This window comes from Varanus komodoensis, unplaced genomic scaffold (genome assembly GCF_004798865.1).
Source record: "Varanus komodoensis strain SLA01 unplaced genomic scaffold, ASM479886v1 scaffold35, whole genome shotgun sequence".
Lineage (NCBI taxonomy): Eukaryota > Metazoa > Chordata > Lepidosauria > Squamata > Varanidae > Varanus > Varanus komodoensis.
This window is the reverse complement of record NW_025335856.1, coordinates 173,055-200,270: the sequence shown is the minus strand read 5'-3', so window position 1 is coordinate 200,270 and position 27,216 is coordinate 173,055. Positions and strand designations below refer to the sequence as shown.

The following is a 27,216-nucleotide window of genomic DNA, read 5'->3' as shown; positions in this document are numbered from 1 at the left end:
GCTCCAGGAAGAGTGCTACATGTATAATAAAAATCTTGGTTCATATTTTACCAGATGGCCAAGGAGATTCTCTGGTCAAGTGCTGTAATGCATCAGGTTTTTTATAATTGGCATGAGGAGGAACAGACTGCAATCACGCAAAAGACAAACCCATAAATAGATAACAAAATTCTATAAACCGAATGCAAACCCTTTGAACCCTAAGCCACAGTTGGTTACAAATACAGTGCTGCAGGTAACGGGAGAGTAGCTATTGCTTTTGCAGTGTTTTGGTCTCCTGTTGCTGGACTCTGCAACATCTTAAGTGCTTAATGGTTGCTCTGTCTTTCCCTCTTGACTCTGCTGGTCTCCCTGAAATTCATTTTCAGTGGCTCTCAGTTGATGTTGCCTTTTTTTTTTTCTCTGGACTGGCTGGCTGGCTGAGAAATGCTGGGAATTGTAGGATATTTTTTGTGTAAATATGCATAGGATCATGCCTTCAGACTTGCTTCTTGTGTGCTCAGGGCTTGTTTAGTTCCTCTTTTTTGCTTTTTCAAGTTCATCATTCATGCTTTGGTCTTGTCTAATCTTTAGTGATTAAAGCAATGGCACACTCAGAGATTTCCCAATATTAAAATTATTATTATTATTAATGATCCATCTAAAAACTAGGCGCAGTACCAGACCTTAAAAAGACAACTCCTGCTCTATGGGTTCATTATCTGCTTAGACAACAAAGAACAAAGTACCAAATCAAATGAAATTCATCTGGAGGAGAAAAAACCCCAAACAATTAGATGTATGTGGAATAGAAAAGTCTTGAAAAACAAGGATATTGGCTAAGAATTCAGTGAATATTGGCTAATGAAGAATTCCACTGAGAAGGTGCACTATGAGGAAAAGAAATACACAACAGAAGGGGAAAGTGGTGGGTTACAAGCAATGAAGCACTTGTCCCCTGGTCTCTGGCAAGGGGGCTGGCTGGAGGAGGTGCTGGTCCTCCAGCCAGTACTTTGGTTGGGGCTTGCCCCTTGCCCCGAGACACAGGTGGGAATCAACCTCCCCCCCATCATAATTCCCCGTTTCAGATTACAAGTTTTGAGGGAGAAACATAGGTCTAAGAGACACGATGCAAGCAGGCAGCAGAGGCCACTGTTATTTTAAAGGCAAAAAGAAAAGGCTTTAAAGAGATAATATTCCTACAGCTTGATTTTATATTTATTCCTTTATACAAGCCAGTTACTGTCATTTGGAAAACTTTTGTTGAAAAGCAAACCTAGTTTTCTTCTTCCATTGGCTTTATTATCTAGAATATGTTCACACTTTGTTGCAGAAAAAAAAATGTTTCGAGTAATATTGGGATTAGGAAAAGCTGCATGTGCTTCATTCATTTGTTATCCAGAAAGTGGAATGGCCATTAATCATTCACTCTTGGGGCTTTTCAATATCTTCTAGAAGCTAGATTGCCAGGAAGTAAAGCCTATTTACTTGGTCCATGTTTTCTGTTGTTTTTATGTAAAATGTGAATCTTGGATAAATAAAAAGGATTTCTGTTCCCCTCAAGGAAGTTGGATTGCTCTTTCTTGCAGGGGAGTGAAGCTCTGGCTTATATCAGTCAGAAAACAAATTGTCTTCCTTTTCCCACACCCTTTCCACAGGGTTAAAGGTTTCAGATTTGTTGACTGTCCTTGACCCTCTTCTGATTATATTCCAAAATCTGGTTAGATCCAGTTACCTTTTATCCTTCTTCTCCGGCTTGTGGAAATAGCACTTCAAGGGACAGACAGTGGAATTTTTCCCAGCAGCATGGAATGTTGTTGTCCTTAGCTTCCCAAATTTGGAATCACAAAGCAGAGACAGATGCAATATCAAGGCTGGATACTTTTAAGGATTAGATTTACCTTTTCCTTATGCATTTGAAAAATAGAGCTCAAGAAGGGTTGTTCTACAATAAATGTATTAGTCCTTAATGTGCTAAGGGACTTCTTGCTGTTCAAGGACTAATTGTAGATGGCCCTGTTGATTTTGCTCCTGATTACAGCTGATGACCCTGTTGAATTTTCATTTTTGGTTCCTATCCCTGTGCTGCCCCCACGTGGTCCCAGATAAACACTGCCAACTGGATTTTATTTTTTGCTCTTTTGCCAGGAGTATTTCAGCAAATTCCTAGGATCCTCCTGATCATGCCTTTCCTTTCATTCTTATTTAGTGAGAGTTTGCTGTTGGCTCCTCCAAGTAATTCTGGACCTCAAGACCTGATTTCTCACTGGAGCAAACTGTGAATCAGTTTTTTTGTTTGTTTTACTCCATGTCTGCAGGATTTGGGACTCTCCACTTCTCCTGGCTGCTAAGGAGAACAATGGCCAGGCCATCAGGAAATTGACCATGGATGGCTCTTGCGATCTGTATCAAAGAGGTATTTATCCTTGTTGCTTACCATCAAAGAGAGCTGGTGCACAGCTGATGTTCCTTGGACTAGCAAGAACCCTATTAAAATAAATGAGCTGCCTTCCCCTCTCTCTGTTCCAATTCTCTCCAGTGCAGTCCCAGCTTTGCTGTCTAGGCTGGCGCCCTGGGCTCCTTCCAAACACCTCTCATGCAAGATCTGTATTTGTTAGCACTCTTTGTCACAAATGGGCCAAGTGAAGTGTGAAGTGTCACCAATGGGCCAAGTGAAGCTGCCATGTTGGTTTGTGTATCTATTTACATACAAAGGGGGATCTAAATTTAAGGCAAAAGTGGCATATGCAGTGGGGAAACTGAATGTACGTTTTCCCCAACATCTGTGACCTGAGATGCTTTTGTGCAAGCCTAGTGGTACCAGAAATTAACCAGGTTGGAGGAAAGTGTTTGGAATGGAATGTGAGGGAAGGACCAGCTCACTCTATTCAAGTGGCCATTTTGTTATTAAAAAAAGAAAAATGGACAGTTCTTCCACTGACAGCCTTGGATGTGAGTTGGGCAGTCATCAGAATAAGCCAGTGGCTGCCCCCGTTGAATCTACCAGCCCTGCATGCAGCTCATTCAAGCTGGGTGTTGTTTGTCCACATTCTGTGCCTGTAGGAGCTGTCGGGGAGACGGCGCTCCACATAGCTGCCCTCTATAATAGCACTGAGGCTGCTGAAGTCCTTCTGGAGGTGGCTCCAGAACTCATCAATGAGAAGATGACATCTGAACTCTATGAAGGTAATTACTATGAAAAACAAGGGTCTGAAGCAGGAGCAGCTTCCTTTTCATTATTTATAATTTGCAGTTTTGCAATGTACGTATCAGAGGTTAATGATTGCAGTATTTGAAACCTCATTTCCTAATGCAAAATAGACCACAATAGACAAGAAGCATGTATGTCTGTGGAAGCAGATCCTTTTTGCTCTTGGCAACAGCTGATAAATGGTAATCAATTTTAAGCAAGCCCATGAGATTTTTGCCTTATATACTTTAGTTGCACCAAAATAGCAAAATGGGGTTGTTTGCTTTGCTGGTTGAAATCCTTTTAATATTTTCAGCATCTGGTATAAAATATTCTACATATGGACAGACATAGTTTTTCCCCATAGGTCCAAAAGTGGGAGGGTGGGTGGGGATGTCAAGCGGATACAGAAAAATAAATTAAGCTTCTTTCCCCCCCGGGTCCCAAAATGGTCAGTTAAATTGTGGACTGGGGAGATCCCATGTGTTTTGAATACAGCCGGGCAATATCTATCCTGCCACTTAGGTTAATAGCTGAATGGTGAGAAGCTTCATTCGGATCTGGCTTCATTCTTACAAAGCTGGATGTTTAATTTCCATGGCTTCCTCCTGAAGAATACGTGGAATTGTAGTTGGTGACTCCTAGGTTCCCATTAAGGAAAAGAATCTTAAATCACTTTAGTTTAGTGAGGATATACCCTACCTGGCTGCTTAGTGAGGATATACCCAACCTGGCTAAGAGATGCATAAGAATATGATCTGGATGCCAGATGTCTGAGTAATGGTGACCTTAGATGAACCCATGGCTCAAATCAGGTAGGGCATTAGCTACTTCACTGAATCCTGTGATTGGGATTCCGCTCACCCTTTTAAACGCACAGTTGCAGGAATCCCAATTTGGACTGGGACTGTGGGAGAAGAGTTTTTAAGCATTTCCCTCCTACACCATTTTCTGCCGACCCCCCTGCCTGCCCCCAGTCAGGCTCTAGCAAACAGCAGCTTCAGAAGTGGTTTTTAGTGGGAGGATTTTACGTACCTTGATCCTTGGCTTTCATCTCAAGCGCAGTCTTTGTCTAAACTGTTTTTTTGTTTGTTTGTTCTTCTCATTAAAGAAACTTTTCCAGATTGTAAAATATGTTTTTTTTAAAACAAAAAATCCTGGCCATAAATAAATAAATAAATGCTAATAAGCCTCGTAACATTTCACGGTGCAACACACCCAAGGCTTGTGTGCAGAGAATGTCCTCATGTGGGTGTTTAATAGAGGGTCTGTGTGTTGTTGTTGTTTCCTATGACTTGCAGGACAAACCGCTCTCCACATTGCAGCCGTCAATCAAAATGTGAAACTGGTGAGATGCCTGCTCAAGAAAGGGGCCCACATCTCCACTCCCCGAGCTACAGGCCTCTTTTTCAGGCGCACCCCGCAAAGCCTCTTCTACTTCGGTATGCCAGATCCGCAGCTCCAGAGGAGAGGAATTCTTCCAGTGGTTGACGAGATTAAAAGTAGCACAAGGTTTTGGGAGTGTCCCTGGAAGAACCCAGCAGACAGTGGGGTCCCTGCTATCCTTGGTTCCAGTGTCCGTCACCAGAGCAGGCATGCTTCTCTTGAAAACAGATTGCTGCGGGAATCTGGTGCCTTTGCCAGAACCTGCAACCCCACCAAGTCAGGCAGAGTGCTTGTCCTTCATAACTCTGTAACACACCATAGTGCCAAGCCCTGTATGGGGTGACCTTTTCTGCCTGATCGGACACATTTTAGTCATCACGACAGTGATTTTTCTTGGTGGTGTTTCACATGTATGCTTCTTCAGCAGAAGCTTGGACAGACATTTGCTGAGGGGCCAGCAGCTTCTGCCAAGGAAGTGCTCCTGGGAAAGGAAGGGGACCCAGTGCCCTGCCCAGCAGTGGGGAGGGTGGTCGGGGGCTGCTAGTTCATACTTGTGGAGCTTGCTGGAAGCTGTGATCTCAGCTTCCCTGGGAGCAATAACTCTTAGTGGCTGGAACGGCCCCTCCACTGGTGGATCGCTGAAGAAGCCAGCACTGCTCTCATCACATGGGTTCCCAACACTTGAGGACTGGCTAAAGCCAACTGACAAGTATGGTGTGTAAAGTGATATAAAAGTTATGTCCATGGAATTAAGTCCACCATGACCCATTCATATAAGCAACTAAACAAGTGCCAAAAGAAACACCATTTGTACTGAAAACAGGGAAAAGCCCACCTTCCCGGATATACAAACTGTTCTTTTCTAGGGCTGAGTTCTCTTCTGATCCCAAACAGCATGATCATTTAGATCAGGGCTGGGAAGCTTCCGGCCCTCCAGATGTTTTGGGCTATAATTCCCATTAGCATAACCAAAGGTGAGGAATAATGGTACTTGTAGGCCAGGACTTCCAGGATGGGCAACTGGTGGACCTCCAGATTTAGACTCTGAGACTGAAAGGAACTAACCCCAGATTCCAAACCCTTTGTTGGGGTAAGGATTCCTCCTACATTGCCAATAGGTCTGACAGTTGAATAAAGTTTTTCTTGGCGGACAAATCAGCAGTTAATTGAATGAATTAAATGGGATGAACCCAGACGGAAATCAGTGGGACTTGTCAGGATTAACAGTCGCATTGATTTAGATGGGGCCTAGTCTGAGTACGACTAAGCCTGGATCCTACCCATTATTGTGAAAGGCATGTGTTGCTTTTCAGATGAGGGAGGTGTGTGTCTCCATTTTAGAAGAGGCATTCACTCCTGCATGTAAGAGAAGAAGGCAGCCACCCTTCCGTAGCTTGTATTGAAAGGTATAGAGAAGTGTTGGAACATCAGTCAGAGTTAACTTCATAGCTGATGATAGCAGGGCCAAGTGTCACCAATGAAGGCCACCATCCTCTTGTCTCCTGACATGGTGTGGGGCACCATAGGATTTCTATAACCTCAAAGGTGGGACTCCAAAACATAGTGCCCCCATTTTGGCCCCTTCACAACTGGCATGGGAGGAACCATGCAGGGCGCAGGCAGCGAGGGCTAAAGGGGTGTTCTGGGAGGCTGGGGCTGATGGGTTGCACTACATCACCCCCCTTCCCTGCTTGGCACTTCATCTACACAGCCCAAGCCAACTCACTAGACAAAATGCAGGGCACCAAATCATCACCATCGTGCCTCCCTCTGTGCATGGAGCAGGGAGGGCACTGGGTTGCACCCGAAATGTTGCAGCCCTAATTACCAGCCTTCAGAAAAATCCCCCCTATGCCTGACTTGGTTCCTGTTTTAAGTCTGCTTTCTCCCTGGTATTTTCCTCAGGGGAACATATTTTATGCTTTGCAGCCTGCTCAGGAAATGAGGAAATTGTTCGTCTATTGATGGAAAACGGCGCTGATATCAGGTCACAGGACTCTCTAGGTAAGAGCTGCAGCCAGTTCAGGCTCCGTCCTCTTAATGATATCCAGCAGCTTTTTCCTCGGGGTTGAGGTGCTATAACCGGAGGGTCTATTGCAATTTAATAAGATATTTTTAATATTTTATTTTTCATTCCTTGTAATATGCCACTGCTACAATTCATGCTTAGCCTGACAAGTTAAAATGTGGCACCTTGATTTAAAAGTGATGCAACCAGATGAAGCTTTTCTTGGTTAAAATCTACCAACTAAATCTGAGTAAGTGTTATAGCTTACTCATAATCTGCTTTGGCTCCATTCGCATTAGCTATCAGGTTCTGCCTTCAGATTTGCAGTTCCCTAAGTGTGGTTCTTGCTTCGCTTCTTCTCCAGGTAACACCATCCTCCACATCCTGGTCCTTCAACCCAACAGGACATTTGCATGGCAGATGTACAACCTGGTCCTCTCCTATGACAAACAAGAGGGGAGCCTTGAACCTCTGGACTCTATTCTGAACAATGAGGGCCTCACGCCTTTCAAGCTGGCTGGAGTCGAAGGCAACACTGTGGTGAGCACCCCGGCACTTGGTCTCTGTGAAAGAGGCTTTGAAGAGAGGTTTATAGAAAAATGTTACGGCATATCCTATCACTTCACTTCAGGAAGCTCCACGCTGCTTGCACAGCGTTCCCTGACAGTCTCCCATCTAAGTACTAGCCAGAAGAAAGAATGATTTGAATGTGATGGCAAACCACTGTTATTACAGAGGCAGGCTCAAGCTTTGGGGTTGTAGTTCCTTCTGTCTTTTCATGTATGAGGCTTTTTTGCGTTTAGGACGGCATGAATGAATGAATGAATGAATGAATGAAGCAAAGCAGTGTTGACTTTCTCATTCAGAATGAGTAACAAAGAGCAGTTTCCTGCAGAACAGAAATGATGGAGGGGTGCCCAGGTGCATGAAAATTCATGGTCACAAACAAGGCTCCACTGCCTCCTGCACACATCCCAGCATGCCCCACACAGATGCCCCTTGTCAGAAGAGGAAACTCAAAGTAAACATCATATCCGTTGCAGGAGGGGCCCCGGTGCAGGGAAACCTCTAGGCTGCAGCACAGCTGTGAAGGTGTAGTCTTTGACTGCCTGGAAGCCAACAGCCTTTTCAACCACTGAGGCCTTATTTTGCTGGCCACAAATTTCCATGCATTTCCCCAAACCAGCATGCAGACTTGGATTTCCTGAAATTCAAATGCCATCTTGAGCATTCCCTCCTGTGGACCCCTGGCAGGCCCATCATGTGACTCTGGCTGTCTTTCTTCCTCAGTTGTTCCAGAACCTACTGCAGAAACGAAAGCAGGTGCTGTGGTCCTTTGGACCCATTACCACCATTCTCTATGACCTCACAGAAATTGACTCCTGGGGTGAAGATCAACCTTTTCTGGAGCTTGTTGTCTCCACCAAGAGAAGAGAGGTACTGTGAAGCTCAGATACTTTTTTTTGGTCTTTGTGGGAAGAGGACTTGCTGCCGTTATTGAACAAGGAATCCGAGTCTTTCCTAGCTGTTTGTGCAGCCCACCAGGTCTAGGAGCTTCCTGGCCAGCTGATGAAAGGAAGATGCAAAATTGCATTGCAATTCCATAAGAGAATTGACACCATGGACTTCAACTTTGTGTGAAAGAGTGAAGGACCATAGCTTTTATGCAAGCAGTCTGTTGGAAGAGTGCTAATGCTGCAGGAGGCAATATGACTGATCAGACTAAATAGCCTGTGTTCTGTTCTGCTGTTTCAGTAAAATAAACAAGGTTTAGGCCAAATAGTCATAATGTTCTCAAAGGGGCTCACCAAAGTGTTGGAAGGGTTTGCATCTATGGAGAGTTTTTAAAAATGCTAATGAAATAGCATATCAGAGAAGGTCAAACAATGGTTGTGTGTGTGTGTTTTCTCATGTTATTCTGATTTGGCCTTTAAACATAGTTCCTGAAATACGGAAAGTTGAAAGTTTCTTTCAAGCAAAAAAACCAAAAGCATTTTAAAAGATCACAGGTGCATCTGGGACTACAGCTGCATCTACAGAATCTTCTGGCAATGAGCTGCCATGGGAAATGCCTCTGTGTAGTGGCCCTCAATTTGTAGCAAGCTGGCCACGTGCGCCCCAGCTTTCAGCACGCACTGCCAAGAGAAAGGAGCTGCCTCCCAAGGGCTTGCATGCCGCCCAGGAACCTGGGAGGGAGGGGGCGGTGTTCATGCTGCCGTGGAACAGGGTGGTTCCATATAGCATTACAATCACAGTTCACCTGTTGCAACAGTAGATACTCTTTCCTTTTAAAGTCCCATGAAGATGCCTGTAAAACCTGAACAGTCTTTGAAGCCAACACTGATTGAATTCAAGGGAATAATAAAGGCTTAATGCAGATGTGTTACCTCCCTGAGGTTTGGGCAGTTGGGCTCCATCTGTCCCTGTCCCTTTATGTCCCTGCTGCCATGGATCTCACACTACCAGCTACTGTTGTCCATCTGACCTCCAGCCTTCCCGCCTTAGAAGCTGCCCAGTCACTTGATGTTGCAGGGAGGTCAGAGGAGAAGGCACAACAGTGTGGGCTGGCTGCTAAGCCATCGCTTCTGATTTGATCCAAACATTCTTTCTGTGTGTAAACATTGGTAGCAGAAGTTCAAGGATGGCCAGAGATCTGGCCTTGAAGCTGAAAATGTAAAATAGCCAGGGCTCCCAGACTGCAGAGCCAGTGAGAATAGCCAATTATTCTGAAGGCTTAATTCAGACTTCCATTTGAAGGCAAATGAATTTGGAAAAAATACTTTTAAAGGCCCTGAAATCTTAGTTCTAAAAATGGAATGCCCTTCCCAAGTGGTTGTTCCCGCCAAACCACAGCCTTTACAGATGGTGACTAGGGCAGGGCAGGGCAGGTCAACCTGTGACCCTTAGCCCAATTTCAAAAGCCCTTTGCCTGTAATCAGTTTTGACCTCTGGCAAGAGCAACCTGTCCCTCCCCAGCCACCACTGGCCAGGAGGCAAGAAAGGCAGGAGGCAAGGGAGAGAAACGATGTAGCTAACCTCTTCCCAAAACCCTGAAGAACCACTGGCAGTCAGCCTGTGCATGTTATCATTCTCTCATTTTCCTTCAAGAGAAATAAACTCTTTCGACCTTCAGGTCATAACTGGCAAAAACAACTCCATTGCCCTGGAAAGACAGATTATTTGCTTGCCAGGAGCTTGTTAACCCTGCTGACTTTTTCATATGCTCTTGAGCTGCTGTCCATTAAAGTCTATAGCTTGTTTATTATGTGGAAAACACTTCACACAACATGGGCCCATCCAATATCTGCAGCAGCAACTCCCATCAAGTAGTTTACCTTTATGATTTTTGCGTCATTGTAGCCCATTTCCTTTGACCTCTTTGAACCATCATAAACATCTGGAATGAGTCTGCTGAACATGGTTGGAAATAGATTCATAACCGTTTGATGACTGATGGGCAACTCCCATTATCCTGACTCGTGAAACTGCTTGTTTGCTTTTCTCCCTGGCAGGCTGAACTCTCCAATGCCTTAGAGATCACAGCCAGCCCCATTGGAGATTTTAAACCAGGGGTCCTCAAACTTTTTGAATAGGGGGCCAGTTGAAAAGTGCCAGAGATGGGCGTGGGCCGCCAAGGCAGTGCGGGCAGGGGGCACGGGCCGGGGGGGGGTGTGCGCATGTGCAGAAAGGCAGGGGCATGCGTGCGCAGAGATCATTTTCTCCCAATGAGTCCAAAACGATCTCCTTGCGAGCAAGCTATGGTGGGCCGGATCTAGCCCACAGGCCATAGTTTGAGGTCTCATGCTTTAAACTTTCCCCCTGTCCTATAGAACTTAAAAATGCGTGATTAGGTATTATCTGTGAATGTCATTATAGACTCAAGATACCATCTTTGGATAACTGTAGCTCTGTACCATAAACGATGACATACTTTCATAGTGTAACAGTAAAGGTGGTCATTGATAAATAACTCTGTTTTCCCAGAATCTGCTTGACTCCAGTTTTGGCTAATGCCCTGTGCAAGTAGGAGAGCGTTAAATGGTGGGAGAAGATCAGGGAGGAGAGTGGTTGAGGAACAGAATGAAAGAGAGGAGCTCTATTTGAAGAACCGTAATGGGAGTAGGAAATCAGAATCATGCTCACTGGCTCCACTCCAACCTCCATACATTCATCAGGGGCTTTGTCCAGACGTTCCAAGGGATGTGTGATGGGGGGGGGGGAGCAGGCATCCTCTCCCCCCTCATCCGCATCATCATACCTGCTGATGACATCTGAATACAAAAGAACAAAAATGAAATGGGTAGAAGAAGAAAAGCAGGCACAGACAGTTAAATAAATAGAAGATGATGGTGGTTCTGTACTGCAGTTTGGAGTTGACGGTGGGGATATTAGAGTAATTTGGAAGTACATCTTTTCACAAGGCTGCTGCAGAATGTGACAGTAGCTGGTTTACACGGCCTTAAGTTGGAATTGGGCACGTTCATGCAACGTGTGTATGTGTGCAAAAGAGAGAAGCAGTGGGAGAGGGCTGCTTCCTTTGTACCCCTTTTGGGCTTCCCAAAATCATCTGTCTGTGCATTGTTGGGAATGAGATGCAGACCCCTTGGTCTGACTCAGCAAGACTGCTCTAATAGTCTTGGTTCTAGGTTCCTTTATGGACCCCTGATCATGAATGCATTTATATCATGCATCCCATACAGACAAAATACTCCATGTATATTACTACAATACAATGCAAGTCAGGAAGAACTATCTTATATCAAATGGCATGATATAAGAGAATGGCTTTCCTAAATCCACCTGCTGAATTCATGGCAGAGGCAAGATTTGAACCAGAGACTTTCCAGCTCTCCACCTTAGCTGCTGAACTCTGTCAGGTCTTATCCATCAGTCTCTTAAGGAAACAATACCAAATGATATTTTTATTTGTCTCCAAGGGTGCTTATGCTCACATAAAACATCCAGCAAAATAGAAACAATTTTTAAAAGCCATAAACTAAGCCCTATTCAAAAGCAAACCTGCACACGAAACCTATAGTCCCTGTACTGCGTAGAACTGGCACTGTTACCCATATGCTCTTTGTGTTGCTCCTTGGGCATAAAGGCACAGAGGAACATGTATTAATAGGAGGGAAGCCTGTCCTTGCAGACTCATGATGGCTAAAGTTAGGCTAATTTCAGTAGAGTACAAGATTAATCCCATGGGCATCATAGCAGCTGCTTTAATTGGACCATATTTAAGAGTGGAGGAAATCAGTGAATCCTAGAACTCAAGTGTTATAATTGCAGACTAAGGATGTATTGTCACGTAGGTTCAGTTGAGGCATTAGACCAACTATGACTTGTATTAATCATAGCTTAGAAACAAATGATGGTTTCAGTTTCCAGATATGCAGCAGCAAAGTGTAGTTTTTGAAGCTGCTTCTTGGCTTTCATCTTCTGTCTGATCAGCATTTCCAGTTCCATGGTTCAGGGGCTTCCAGCAACAGAGCCCCTGAACAGCCTTAATTCTAGTCAGCAAGTTCAGGTGTCAGGCTAAGGTTAACACAAACTATGATGTGAAAATAGACATCCAACAAGGCTTTCTCGTTCTACATTTCTTGCCAATTGCAAGCCATCATGAACTGAACCATAGTTTGACACAATTCCTAAATCCTGTTCAATCCAGTTAACTGGTTCCCATTACTGAGTGCAGACCTGGTATGATAATAAGAGAAAATAGTCTGTGATAATGCATTGGTGACACCAGTGTAAGGATGTAAAATGATCCAGTGACAGCTGTGGTTGGTATTCAGGAACACATAAGAACTCTCTCTCTTTGTAGCTAGTTAGTAGCAGATCTGCCAGGTGGGGAGGCTGGCTGGCTGGCTGGCTGGCTGGCTGGCTGGCTGGCTGGCTGGCAGGCAGGCAGGCAGGCAGGCAGGCAGGCAGGCAGGCAGGCAGGCAGAGGTGGGGTAGAATCTCAGGAACAGATATTCCAACTTGTCTTAAACTAAAAATTAAAATTTCTGCTGCACTCTAAGAAATAGCATCATATCCCTTTGGAACCCTCCGATATCCTATTTCCCCAAAAATAAGACCTGACCTGAAAATAAGCCCTAGCTTATCAGGTCTAAGCCACAATATCTAATTCACCCCACTTAGTGGTTGGAATATAATAACTTCTTTAACCACATGAATGTGTGATAATAGATGAGGAGGGGAAAATCTGGGAGTTACTCAGTCTTACTCTAAAGGCATCTAAATCTGCTGCCTAAAGCAGCCCCTTTGCTCTGCCTCATGATGGGGCCAGTCTAAGCCTGTATCCTGGAGATTAGCTCCCCCCCCACACACACACATTTATGAGAAAGCATGCATTTTGTAAGATGTGGAAACCCCAAAAAGCAACTGACTGCAAAAGTATTTTCTCTTGTCCTTGTCAAAGGATAGAACCCCCCCACCATCTTGCAAAGGAGAATGCCCCTTCATCATGTTCTCCTGAACTGCAGGCAATGCAGAAAAAGAAGAGTCTTTCTCCCCACCTTCTCATGGGCTTTGCAGGCAGCATGTCTGAGAATACCAGCTCTGCAGGCATGGGGGAAGATGAGCACATGCGTGGTCCTTCCATAAGGAACCTTTGAGAGAGAGCGGTCTTCAAATCTGGACCGTGTTGGAGAACTCACTCGCACAACAGGAAGAGAACTGCAGTTCTGCATCTCTGACCTTCAGCAGGAATCTGCTAAGTCTCCAAGTAGCTCCAACCCTGAGGCAGAATCCACTGTTGCTCTTGCATCACTCCCGGTCCTTTCGAGGGTCCTTGTACAGGAGAACTTCCCCTGGGCTTGTAGCAGAGCATTATAGTGATAATCTGCTGCATCAATGCACTATGAACCAATGGGAGGTTCCTGCCTCCAGCATATGCCACCTTCACTTAGGCTGTAGCCTGGTGAAAGATACCAGCAGGAAAGGAGATGGGGAGTGCATAGGTGGAAGCACTAGAAAGTCTATAAGGTTTCTTTTGGCTGGGGAGAGATAAAGCTGAAGGCGCCAGAGGAGAGGCAGGTTTTGAAGAGAAATTGCTGAGCCATATGGGTGTTCTGGTGAGGGGTTTGCCTTCTCCAATCTGCCAATCAGCTTTGGCATTTCCCAACACAAGCAACCATTCATGATAGAGAAGCCATTTAAGCCTTGTGCTCCTTCTTTCGAAAGTTATCCGCTAAGCGTTTACAAAGAGCTTTGCTAATTCCCTAGAAACATATCTTGGTTTGAGATGAAGAGAGTTTTGTGGTGATTTCTTTAGTTAAAACAAAAATATGTTTCTTATGTTCTCCCTTTCAAAGGAGGGGATATTGTATTCTGCTGATCAGGGACCTTCAGAACTAGTTCTCAATTCTACTCTCTCTTGCTTTCTCTCTGTCTTGCAGGCTCGTCATATCCTAGACATCACCCCGGTGAAGGAGCTAGTAAGCCTGAAGTGGAACACATGTGGACGTCCTTACTTCTGCTTCCTGGCTTTATTTTATCTCCTCTACATGATTTCCTTTACCATGTGCTGCGCTTATCGACCTCTAAAAGATTACCTGGGAAACTCTTCTTCTGACCGGGACATCACTATCCGCACCCAGAAAACATTGCAGGTGTGTTGAGCTACAGCCCTGAGCTACAGGTTTCCATTTCTCTGTGTATCTGTGCATGCTGCAAAATAGGAAGGAGATGATAAGGGGAGTTTCGGAGTGTGCTCCAGGGATGGGGATGAGATTGTCAAATGCCTCCTATATTAAAAATCCTTTGTAGCAGGAGGAGAACTGAGCTGAAACTTTTCTCCCTGGCATTTTTGTAACTGCAGTGCCAATAATCAGGCCAGGCTGTCCTGACATCTGAAGTACTGTAGTCCAAGAAAAGTTTTACCAGATACTTAAGAGGATCCTATCATAAGATGCTTTGTGTGTTGATGCCACAGTATTGGCATCAACTTGACCCCTCCCCAGGGCTTCTGTTACTTTATATTTGCTCACTAACTGGTGGTCCTTTCCCATTTTTAGGAATCGTATCTAACATATGAGGATCATCTCAGACTGGTGGGAGAGTTGATTACAGTGACAGGAGCCATAGTGATCTTGCTCTTGGAGGTAAGGAAAAGAATAAAGTGGTAAGAGACAAATCTTTCACAGCTTTCACCAATACCAGCATAAAAGTTCCATCTAGCACTGGCTGTGCCACAGAACCCCTGTGCTTTCATAGGGCAGGCCCAAGCTACAAAGTTTTAACTGTGAGCACTTCCTCTCAGGAGCCAGTGGTGGAATTGTACTTTGGGGAGAAGTTCTGTATTAGCATCTCCTGTTTGTGAGTTAAAATAAATGGTGAAAGTGATGGAAATACATAGCAGAGACAAGCCTGCTGTGGGAGAAAACAGCCAATATCAGTTAACTTCATCCCACTTCATTCCTGGATTTTTCTGGGGATTCAGACATGGCCAGCCTTTACGTGTGTCTTCCTGTCACTTCTTTCCTATCTTCTTCATTTGTATGCCCTGTCAAATATCATATGGGTGTGATTAATTAATTATTTGATTTGATTTATTTATTAGATTTATATCCCACCTTTTCTTTTACAAAGAGGTTTTTTTTTTTTTTTTACAAAGAACTCAAAGCAGCTTACATCATTCTCCTCCTGCTGCTCTCAATCTTATCTCCACAAGAACAACCTCATGAAGTAGGTTGGGCTGAGAGTATGTGACTGGCCCCAAACAAACAAACAAAATGATAAGAGTACGTGACTGGCCCAAATGATATGTGTTCATTCATTCATTCATTCATTCATTCATTCATTCATTCATTTATTGTACTTATATGATAAGGCCAGAGGTCACAGTTATTAAAAGTCTCTGTCTCACTCTATTCCATTGGCTCAGGGGAGCTTATATTTTAAAAGTGCTTCCTTTTTGGAGAAGTCTGTCAGCAAATTTTCATACCTCATGTCATTCTTTCCTTTAAGTCCCCTTAAAACCTTAAGAAAGCTTAAATATATACTCCGAACTCTTCCTGGCACACTGTCTTTCCTTCGGGTCCTGTCCTGCCCAGATGACGCCTGATTTAATTACCCCTTGCCCCACAGGCCCATTTTGGAATTTGAGTACTGCCACAAAATGCCTAATCAGTGGATCACCACCACACTGGCTTCTTCCCGTCTTGTCTATGGCTCTTGGGGTGCATCTTATTCAGACAAACAAGTGTTGCTTGGGCATCACAGCATCTTTAATATGGGATTGTCTGATTTGGCTAACTGCTAGCGGTGCAGAACAGCTCATGCTTCATTTAAATATATGTTTGGACTGTGTCCAGGAGCAGCTTCTTTTTAGGGAAATGTTAGTACATACACAATTTTGTACTGGAACAGTCTATAATGCGCACTGATGTACACTCTCTTTTTAATTATCTTCTTTGCACAAATTAACAAATGGAAATGGGTTACCTGCACCCTTTTGGCAACCAGAAGACAGACATTACAAAACCAGGAGGATAACACTCACCTCCTATAGTGAATCGAGGACCTTACAGTGCTTTCAGTATATGAATAGATGGATGCCTGTTGCAAATGGATACCTATTTGGATAGTTGGTCCACTTTAGCTGAACTCTGCATCTCATTGTTAGAAAGTTGTAGGCATTCCATACAAATCCATGCATGTATATTAAAAAGACAGGGAAAGGATGCTAAATTGGGGTTACCCATGGCACCACATTCCTGATAATTCTGTGGGCATCCTGCCACCTGCAATGGATGTCTTGAGATAAGCAGCTGCAGCCCTAGATGGAAATGGTAATCTTGTGAGCTGGCAGGCTGCTTATATGTAATCCATTCTAATGGATACCATCTTTTCAGATTCCAGATATTCTAAGAGTTGGAGCCACCAAGTACTTTGGGCAAACCATCCTGGGAGGACCTTTCCACATCATCATGTGAGTTTTACATGTCTAGAATTTACTTGTATATGTTCTTTCTTGCTGATTCTCTGGGTGCTTCCAGATGGGGGACTTCTGGGATACAGCAGCCAGAAGACATTGTTCTTAGCAGCAGTTCTATTCCGCCCAACACATTCTGTAGTGAGAAAGAAAATGGCAGAAGTGGTAGGAAAACATGGCAGGGTTACAAGGAAAGGAGGGGTGTGTTTGAACTCCCCCTGTAAGTATCCATGAATGAGGCAGGATGATGGCACAATAAAGGCTATGCTTCTATTTGTTCTTTATTTTGCTTAGCATCTAGTGATTAATTCCACTCCGGATTTCTTTCTTGGCAAGGCTCGGTTGCAGAATCACAGCTGATCTATTTGCCTGAACTCTGGTGTTTATTAATTCTTGATTTGATTTGTACCCTGGCTTTCTACAAAAAGGGCACCTGAGGAATTTGGAGGGGAGCTTGCAACATTTCTTAGAGGGGTTCAGGTGAATCTTCTAAGGATGCTTGGCTTTGCCTAAAGTGAAAATTGAATCTTGAGTTTGCTCCAGAGTGTGATGGGTTCAGGGAAACCAAAGAGCTTGAAATAGAATAGCCCAAAGATGAAGCAACTGGAGCAGAAGGCACCCAAAAAGATGCCAGCACGCCATTTGTCCGAATCTCTTTGTGAGGGAAGGGGTGTTGGGGACCCACATCCCTCAGCAAAAGGCTTGCTCCTCATCTCTTCCCCATGGCTCCTGACCCCCTCCTTGAGCCTGGGGAGCCACAGAGTTGCTTTCTTCCCTGTCACCTTCCTCTTGCATGTTGCTGTCCAGGGAAGCCTGTTTTCTTGGCCTGCTTGCAAGAATGCATCTCTCCGCTCTGAGAATATCAAGCCTGTTCTAGGCCGGCCAACAAGCTGAGTTGGGTGCTCACCACCTCTGCAGCTTCCCGATGACTCTGCAGGGTTGCTGCTTTCCCCGTAACTCCCTTCTCTGCTGGGCCCTCCACTTTCTTTCTCTTCTCCCCATAGTCGTGGTCCTTCACCTGCCTTCCAGGACCTCAGCAAGGAGGAGCTGCCTTTTAACCCCTTCTTGAGGAGAAATCCCTCTAGCCTGGCCCTTTTGCAGAGTGGTGCCTTTTGTTCTGCTCTGAGGGCAATGAAATTTCTCTGTGTCTTGGGCATTGAAAAGGAAGCGATCTTGCAACTAAGCACAGGACACAAACACAGAGGTGTGCATTTACACAAGCACAAACGAGCAAATGTGGAGTCCACCACCGTGATCACCCCTCTTCCTTTACAGCATCACATATGCCTGTTTGATCCTGGTGACCATGGTGATGCGTCTCACGAGCACCAACGGAGAGGTGGTCCCCATGTCTTGTGCCCTGGTGCTGGGCTGGTGCAACCTCATGTATTTTGCTCGAGGGTTTCAGATGCTGGGGCCCTTCACCATCATGATACAGAAGGTAAGAAGTGCTCTAGGGATCAGTTTCAGAGAGCTAATAGAGAAAGTACACTTCTTCGTCAGAGGAATCCCGCAGGTGTAACAGGGACTCAATGCCCTGTGATGCATCATGGGGCTCATTTTCATCAGAAAAAGCTAATTTGTCATAAATCCCTTGATTCAGCAATTTGTATACTTCAACAAGTGCTTTGCAGGATCAAATGAAGGTTCAGTCTAGAATTGGCAGTTCAATGAGAGTTGCAGCCCAGCCCTCCTGTCTAGTCTACTTTTTATTGTCCAGAGATAATTGGAGGCAAAATAACCTACTGTGAGACAGCTGGACATCATGACAACTCCTTCCTTTTGTGTTGGTTTGTCTCCTCTAGATGATATTTGGAGATCTTACTCGCTTCTGTGGGCTGATGGCTGTTGTGATACTTGGCTTTGCTTCAGGTGAGTCAGAAACAGATAAATACATTTCTAGGTCATTTCAGCCACCCACTGGATTTTGCATTACACTTTGAATATTCCGTGTGTTAAAGAAGCCACAGCCTTGAGTTCACAAGAGCTGAGCAGGAAATCTTCATTCATAGGATCTCCATAAGTCAAAGATGACATGACCACACATAACAACATGATAACCTGGAGAAGAGGTTCTTCTCCAGTGGAAAACTGGAGAGGCTTTGCCCATAGATTCATTCATGTCAAAGATGGACATGCCTTCACATTTTTGCCCAAAGCAGATCTCCCCTCCCTTCTCACTGTTCCCAAACCTTCTTTTAGCAGTGGCTTTCCCACTGTGTTCTGCAGAGTCCATGGAAGGTTACCGGGGTTCCACATTAAGTTCTATTGCAGCTCCGAATGCTGCAAGACAGACACGTTCTTCAGCATTCACTGCTGACCTCCGGCACTGTAGAGCCACAGGGAAGTGCTGGGCACATTTTCAGGTCTCATGGAACAATAACTAGTCTGAGCAGACCTGACTGGTGCCCTGTGTGGATGGAGAGCGCAGCCTAGAAGGCACTGCAGGCTTGGGGAACAGCTGTGGCAGAGGACAGATGCAGACAGCAGGGGGGGGCCTGCTGCCCACCTGGCGAGGCTTCCCAGAGGGACCCAGCAGGCCACTGGGGGAACTGGGGTCCAGCAGGTCTCTGAAAGTGGGGGTATTTCTTGCTCCCTGTACACCACATGCTCTGCATTCTTAGACTTCTGAATTCTAAGAAATCCCTCTGCACTAGCTTAGCCTTTGTGTCTCTCCAGTCCCATCCAGGCACATTCCCCCCCTCCCCACACACAGTACACACTTAAACCTGGCAATTGTCTGCCCGTGTGTTCCCCGTGGGCCTCCAGCAGCCGTAGGCTGAGTTGATAGGTTGCAATGAACTGTTTGCTGGCCTAGAAAGGGGAGAAACAAACGGAAATGTCACATTTCAAAAATCTCAGGGACAGAAAGAGATTCGTGCTGCTGTCCATACGTTGCCTTACGGAGGAGGGCTGGATGGTAGTTGTATGCAAGGGAGCGCCACATTTCTCTTCTCCATCCCGGTGCTGTTGCTAAGGGAAGGCGGCAAGCCCCTGCAGGATACTATAGATGGGGGTCATAGGAAATCTCTCCAAGTCTGCCCAGGGGTCCAGCAATAGTGCAGATGAGTGGAGGTGCGCCCTGCTTATCGGAGGATGACTGCCCCTCCCGCATTTAAGTGTGGGAATGTTGCATTCGTTGTGCTGAGGTACCAGGACTTCCTAGCGGGGCAGGGGGAACAGAGGAAGAATGGGATTGAGACAAGGGGGCTGCAGTGGGGGGAAGCTGCAGCAAGATCTCGCAGAAGGACATGCAGAGCTGCACACCGCCAGCAGGAGGTCAACAGGTGAGGATGTGAGAGAAGGGTGGCCCAGGGGAGGAAAGCAGGTGAGGTTGCTGTGCCTCTGAGATACAGGAGACGTTCTGAGATGGTAGAAACCAGTCCACACAGTGGAAAATACGTAATGTGAGAATGCTTCACACTCTGCGCTCTGTGTAGCTGACCAGTCCTTTCTTTCCCCACCAGCCTTTTATATCATCTTCCAGACAGAGGATCCCAGCAGTATGGGAGAGTTCAGCACCTACCCACTCTCTCTGTTCACCACCTTTGAGCTGTTCCTTACCATCATTGACGGACCCACCAACTACGATGTGGACCTGCCATTCATGTACAGTGTGGTGTACTTTGCATTTGCCATCATTGCCGCTTTGCTCATGCTCAACCTGCTCATCGCCATGATGGGCGACACTCACTGGCGTGTGGCCAGTGAACGGGACAAGCTTTGGCAGGCTCAGGTGAGCATCAAGTGGGGCAGTGGCGGTCCCTGTGAGTCAAGTGCGAGTTGCATGGCGACGCTGCAGATGTGTACCAGGCTCGAGCTGGTTTAATTGGCATGGCGCTAACAAAACAACTGTAGGAACTGAGTTTCTGTAAAGGCCTCCAAATTCTTGGCACTGGAGAAGCCACGATCCTCAAACTGTCTTAAAACCACATTAATGTTGTAATGTAGAGGTGCCCCTACAGCTGCCTTTCCCAGCTTTTGAACTACAGTTCCCAGTACTCTTTACCATTGTCCATGCTGGCTGGGGATGATGGGATTTGAAGTCCTAAACATCTAGAGGGTCACAGTTTAGGGTAGGCTGACTTAAAATGGAAAGGTGACCATTGCTTATGTCTGCCATAGTTCCACTAGCAAGGATGTTTAGAAACAGAGCAAGTCGGAAGAGGTCTCCCAGGCCATCTAGTCTGACCCCTGGCTCCAAACAGCTCTGCTCGTGTACTTCACAACATTTTATCCTCCCCCTGCATTTAATTGTTTTGTTCTGTACTTTAACTGTATGCTGTCCCATCCACAGTCTTAATTAGGTACAGAAACAAATAAAGGCCATGCTCGTGAATCATTCCAGTCCAGTCAGCAACTAAATGTGCAGGGTCCGGGTCTGCCAGCCCTGTGGACATTGTTGTATTGCGAGAGGAATAGCACTTTGCATGCACTCCAAAGAATGGTGCCCGGAGATGAGTTGGGAGAAGGAAATCAGTGAGCACCACTGAACCTGACCAGATTCTCCTCCAGTTTCACATGTATGATGACTGGCTGCAATGCATTCAGTTGCATTCCCACTTTATTATAGGTCAGGCCATAATTTGAATAGCCAAAAGGCCTTCAGGATTGGTCACAACACTTCACAACAATACTGAGACAAGCCACTGAATAACTGCGATTAAAACCAATCTAGAGCCGTTGAAAATAGACAAAACTTCAGAAGCATGAAATGCATTATCATGCTATGCCCAGCTTTAGTGGAATTAATACAGGCGGTCTCTCTCCAGGTCAAGAACACTCAAGTCATGAACATCCCTACTTAGGCACAACCTGCCATAAAGTCTGTTAATTTAAAAATTCAAGTGAAAGACAGATGGTTTGTAGTAATGAATGCAAACTAGTTTCCATGACCTACTGTGGAAAATTGTCATCACCATAGAGAGAAAAGAAGTGAAAGGGGAGAGGGAGGCCTCCAAAGCATCACCATAGAGAGAGAGGAAGTGAAAGGGGAGAGAGGGAGGCCTCCAGAGCAGGCCTTCCTGCTCTACCCATCTGGAGAGGGAAATCCCTCCACCATTTCCTTGGTGCAAATTGGAGGCACTGGTGAAGAAAGTGAGTGTGGAGAATAAGAACCTAAGAATGTACTAAATGAATAAGGGGAGCCCCGCTGGATCGCACCAAAGTCTGAGAGAGAGAGAAGCAATCCAGTACACATACAATCCAGTGAACAGTATTAAGAGTTAAGGTTTGGGGGCGTCTAGAGATATTAGCCGCTTTTCCACTTTTGCACTGATCCTGCACTCCTAGCCCCTGCAAAAGTAGAGAGCTGACTGTATATGGAAGTGTTTCTGAAGTGCTTTATATGCATAGAAAAGTAAAACATATACATACACTTAAGACAAACATTTGGCTGACTCATGCTAAATATGACCCGTAAAAACATGATCCAACTTACATACAAATTCAGTAAGGACGTTCTCGGGGACAGAACCCGTTTGTAATCCAGGGACTGCCTGCATTAGGTCCCCACCCGCTGCTCACTCACGAAGCTTGCCAGATGACCCCAGTGCACTGTTTCTCAGATTAATTTACCTCACAGAGTAGTTGTGAGGGTAAAATGGACTTAACCCACAGAGCTTTATTGCTGGCTCCCACTTGGGTGATGAATGAATGAATCATTACTTAATTAGTGTGGCAGGTCAGTAAAATTTACAAATGTGGATCGATTAAATAAAGAGAAGCAGTTTGATTTATGAATATAAACCTGTCAAGCTGAGCTGCTTTAAGCACTGTGCTCAGGAAGGCAAGATATAAACATGATATACTTTCCATCTATATGGGGGCTTTGGAAGGATTACTCTGACCCTTTGCTTTGACGCAGGTTGTTGCCACGACGATCATGCTGGAGCGGAAGCTTCCACGATGGCTCTGGCCTCGCTCTGGCATCTGCGGGCGAGAGTACGGGCTCGGGGACAAGTGGTACCTGAGGTGAGCCCCTCTTGTCCGGGTGCGCGTGTTCTGCGTGCCTCGTGGAGCGCGATGGCACAGCAGTTGCAAGGCGCTCGGCCTCCACTTTGCTGCACATCTGGCCACACATCTCCGTGGTTGCTCCCGGCCATACTTGCAGTGCTGCCACTGTATTGGCAGCATGTTCCCTGCTGCCAAGCTCAGCCCTTCCCCGCGGCTGCCCTTGCTGGGGTCAGGGGTGGCTGTGCACAGACCTACGCCTGCGAGAGGCGTGCTGCAGCTAAGGCCGGGAGCTGGGGCTGGGATGCAAGAGTGACGCGCAGAAGGTGCTGCTTCTCTGCTGACCAAGCAAGGTTCATCACAGCCCTCCAGTCTAGAGGCTTCAAGCTGCCTGCCAGCCACAGGGAACAGCTTTGCAGCTCCCTCTTCCCCGAGGCTGGAACAGGCAGACCCAGGCAGCTGACCAAGCGAGGCCCCAGCCATCGAGTGCCAGGTCTGGTCCTCGGAGTCCCTGCCTGGAGGAGTCCTTTAATCTTGGCAGCACAGCCTGGTGCCTGGCACTGGATGCCTAGCACAGGGTGAGCAGGGGAACGTATCTCTTACGGCAGCCCTGGGAACGGCCCATCCCCTTTGCCCCAGCACCCTCTTGTGCTGGTCACAGTGATCGAAGACCAGCCCAGCCACATTGGCAGGCGGAATTGGGGAAAGGGCCCTTATGCTCCTCCTTTCTCCCTTGTCTAGGGTGGAAGAGAGTCTGGAATCAAACAAGCTCAAGGCGCTTCGCTATACAGAGGCCTTTAAGAACCAGAACAAGCAGGATTCTGGCAGGTCTTCCAAAGAACTAGAGCCGGGTGAGGATTTCCTATTCAAGAAGGAATCCTCTCCCTCTGTCTCCAGGAGCACATCCCAGAGCAGTTTCCACCGTGGCTGGCAAATCCTGCGGCACAACACCTTCAGCCACTGCCGTGGGGAAGTTAACCCTGCCTTGGAAGAAGAGGTCTACCACATCTGAGATCCCTCAGGAAAGACTGTTCACGCTGCAGCTGCTTTGTGCTGCATCGCTGATTCCTCCGGGAGCAGGCAGGATCTCATGGCGGTGGCCCTGGGTTCCAAGATGGCCGCTCTCTTCCTAGGTTCAGCTCATGCCTGCTGTCTGATATTTCTCAAAGACAGTGCTGCTGCACTTGTGGGCGATGGAGCTGAGGCATGTAGGGGTCTCTGTGGTAGGGATATGCATCCCCTTCCCAGGGAAACTGAGCGCTGATGTTTATCAGTGTCCAAAGGGCTCTCACAGGAGTTAAGTTACAGCCTGACCAATAGTTCCTGTCTCTCAACATGTTCTCAGGCCACATTCCACAAAAATCTCCCTGCTCCCTGAAGAGCCGGCTCTATTAAAGCTAATACGCAAAACAACAGCCATTCTCTAAACTCAGGGAACAAACTAAAGCCAAGAGAGCAACTAAACCGCCTGTCAACAGATAGCTAACTTTCCGACGAGCCTTGAATTGGGTGGACCCCTTTGGGATGGCTGCCCTAGGGAGGATGGACCGTGTTATCTGTTTTGACTGTGACAAGCCAATGCACTTTAGGCCAAATATGTAGCTGTGGGTTTTATCCCAGACAGAATTTTTCCAGGACCGTATCATAAGACTTACTCTTTCTGGAAAGGCTGGAGTAAGCCCATCTTTTCCTTGGCTGCACTGTTTTCCTTCAGGAAAGGGGAAGAGGTGCATGGACTCGTTTTGTGCCCATGTGCAGCTGCCAGTATTTCTCCTTCCTGGATTCTTTTCATCTCATCAACTGCTGCCTGTGTACATTTCCTGCAGAGAGGCACCCCAATTTCCTGTCATACCTTGCTAATCCAAAGTAGCATTATATACTGGCTGGTGGCAGGACACTACGGGTATTTGGGTTGCCATCCCAATCATGAGCTGAAGCTGGTGGTGAATTTTCTCACTCCCTGCACAGTGCCTTTTGGGAAGTCTCTGATGAACTTTCCTGCAGATCCACCTTGGAAGGAAGGCTCGTCTTTCAGCAGTTACAAGCAGAAGGGGCTGGGGCCGCCGCAGTCTCCTTCTAGCATTATTGTCACTTTGAGCTTCATTTTGCCAGGAAAAAAACAGGTCATGACTTAAAGAAAAGCAGTAACTCAAGACTGGTGCCTTTCCAATTACGGGACTAAAAGTGGAAAGTTACTCACATTCCTCTGTAGCAGGAACAGTGAAGGGAGTTCTCCACTGGCCCAGCGAAATGCGCTTGCATTTCTATTGCCAAGCTACTACATGAACAGCATCAAGGAATTATGAAATGGTACACTGAGGGTTAATCGTGTTTTTGCAGTTTGATGCGATGATGTTGTTGCCTGCTTCATATTGAGGTGAGCCTGTGGCTTCAGAGGGGCCTCCAAGGCTTGTTCGTGTGTTTCATCTCCTTTCTGTGACATGAATGCAGCTTTCAATGCCAACTTTCCTTTAACCTGGTGATTTTCAAACTGTGCTCCAGAATACTCTAGTGTTCCATAGAACTGTGTCAGGAGTTCATCAATGAAAAGATCAAAAAAAGGCAGACAAGCTGCTGGGGAGACACTTTACGGGCCACCACTGTTTTTTTCCTGCAGTGGGCAGTTGCAAGGAAAAGGTGGGTACGGTCTAGAGAATGCACACAGTTCATATAGGGCCACAGAGGGACCAACCTGAATCCTAAAGATGCCGGTTAACCCTTACTGAGATTCTGTGGCTGATATGCTTGGGAGTGGTGATTCTTGGCAGAACAATGCTATAGAAGGACTTCTTTACCTGGAGACAGAAAGTTTGGAACTCATTTTTGCAGGTTAAAGTGAACAACAGTGCATTAATTGACTTCAGCGGACTGGATTTGCATTGGTTGGCCTTAGTTACTTTTTTATTTCCATAGGTTCCTGCTATGCACAAGGTTTGCACTTGAAGGCTTTAGGAATGGGATTTGCACACATATAAAACTGTGATATGTCGCAGTACAGTCTGCAAACTTGATTTCATTTCATGTCTTGATCAATGGGAAGGAGAAACTGTGTGTTCTTCTGCCAAACAAAGCCAACCCCATCAGGGGGTCAGAAATACCACTGAGGCTTCCTGATTATAGTCATTTCTCAAGAGGGCTTGCATCTGCTTGCATCTCAAAAGGATGGAGGTGATGAGCCTGGAAATTCACCATGAACTTTCCTGTATGTGAGGATGAAAATGGCAGTCTGGTTCAGCAGTTTATACCACAGAAGCCTCCTGCAATGGGCTCCCCAGGACAGCCTTAGATGGCTTCCTTTCAGAAGGTTGGCCTTCTGCACAGTTCCTTCCCACATGAGTGTCAGTGTTGACCCCAACAAAGGAGCCACAGTGGTGTGGGGAAGACTCATGCAAGAGGAGAAGTTTCCCCTTCTTTATCCTCACAATGCGGGAGCTGGACAAGGCTTGCAGCGACAACTGCACCAGCAAGGTGATCCGTGAGCCGGGCCTGAGCAGAACTTGGCTCACAGCCTCATTGTCCAAAAGGGAAGACCCACCCTCATCCCATAGGGGGTGCTTAGTCTCCAGCACACGTGAAGCCACTGCCTCTTTTGGCTGAAGTAGCTCCTTTTACACATCCCAGCAGCAGTCTGTAGCAGCAAAGGGCACTGCCCTTCCTCAGCAACTAAGTTGGGTTTTGGGAGACACCATGGCTAATAGAAGCTTCTGCAGCAGAACACCCACCATGGCACAATCCACTGGGAAATTCTGGTGTGAGTCCTAATCATCATCATCAGTGTGGGGTTAGTGCAGAAGAACTTCCTGGTGAATTATTCCCCTAGTCTCTCCTTTTGCCATAGTGATTTTTTAGGGCTAATTCAGGTGTTAAGCAGAAACAAATGATTCTCCTTCTCGGATTGTTCCATTTAATGCCACAGATGGATGCAAGGAAAGCATTAAAAATAGCCTATCTGGGAGAGGGTGACACTTAATCGCTTCTCTATGATACACTGTTTTCCTGTGCAAAAATGAATGTCCATTGAGTACATTTGGGCTTGTTATCTCTCACCAGTCCAGGAAAAGCTTTACCTCTTCATTCTGCTGATGGTATGAACCTGTCCTCAAAGTCATAGTAATTTTCTACACCATTGGGACTGAAACATCTCCATGACTTATATTCATGTCCCTTTAAACCACTGAGCTCCAACTCAGGACAGCATCTCTAAACACAACGAAAACCAGCTTTTCAGTTCATTCCACTTGGGTGACTTTCACTGCCAGGGTTCTCATTCATTTTATGAAATCTCATTATTGTTCTCTCAGAAATTTAAGCTTGGTTCTAGTGGTATTTTTCCTTAACAAATGCTGAATTTGCATCCTTGCAGTCATACCTATCTGAGTATGTTAAATACTGTCAGCCCTAAAACAGTGAAGTAGGAAAGGTGTGTGGAAACTGGATATGGGATAGCAAAGTGACAGGATTTTGGAATTGTGAAAGTTTGGCTTTTGCAAAATAGCAACAATGAATCGGGCAAAGGTTGCATTCCAATGTACATTAAATTCCAATTTATGTTTCAGTAAATAGTTTATATAATGGGCACCAGTGGGTTCAAAGGCCAGTTTGGTTCAAAGTTGCATGTCTGGAACAAAGCTGAAATTCTGTGTGCTGCAAGGACTCAGTACACAGGAAGTTGGATTATATGAGTGAGACCATCTAGCCTAATAATGGCTCTCACTTTGGGGGCAAGAATTTTTCTAGCCCTACCTGGACATACTAGGAACT

At 45.9% G+C, this 27,216-nt stretch overlaps 1 protein-coding gene across 1 annotated transcript; it reads left to right on the top strand.

Annotated features, from left to right (window-relative positions):
• Positions 1–843: 843 nt before the first annotated feature.
• Positions 844–23,467, top strand: LOC123028030 (transient receptor potential cation channel subfamily V member 5-like). Its single transcript, XM_044439474.1, has 15 exons — positions 844–907; positions 2,267–2,395; positions 3,043–3,165; positions 4,471–4,611; positions 6,461–6,559; positions 6,928–7,103; positions 7,854–8,000; positions 13,967–14,179; positions 14,585–14,671; positions 16,424–16,500; positions 17,779–17,944; positions 18,309–18,375; positions 19,971–20,239; positions 22,370–22,476; positions 23,197–23,467. Exons 1-15 carry the CDS (start codon positions 844–846, stop codon positions 23,465–23,467), a joined length of 2,136 nt encoding a protein of 711 aa, XP_044295409.1.
• Positions 23,468–27,216: the final 3,749 nt, after the last annotated feature.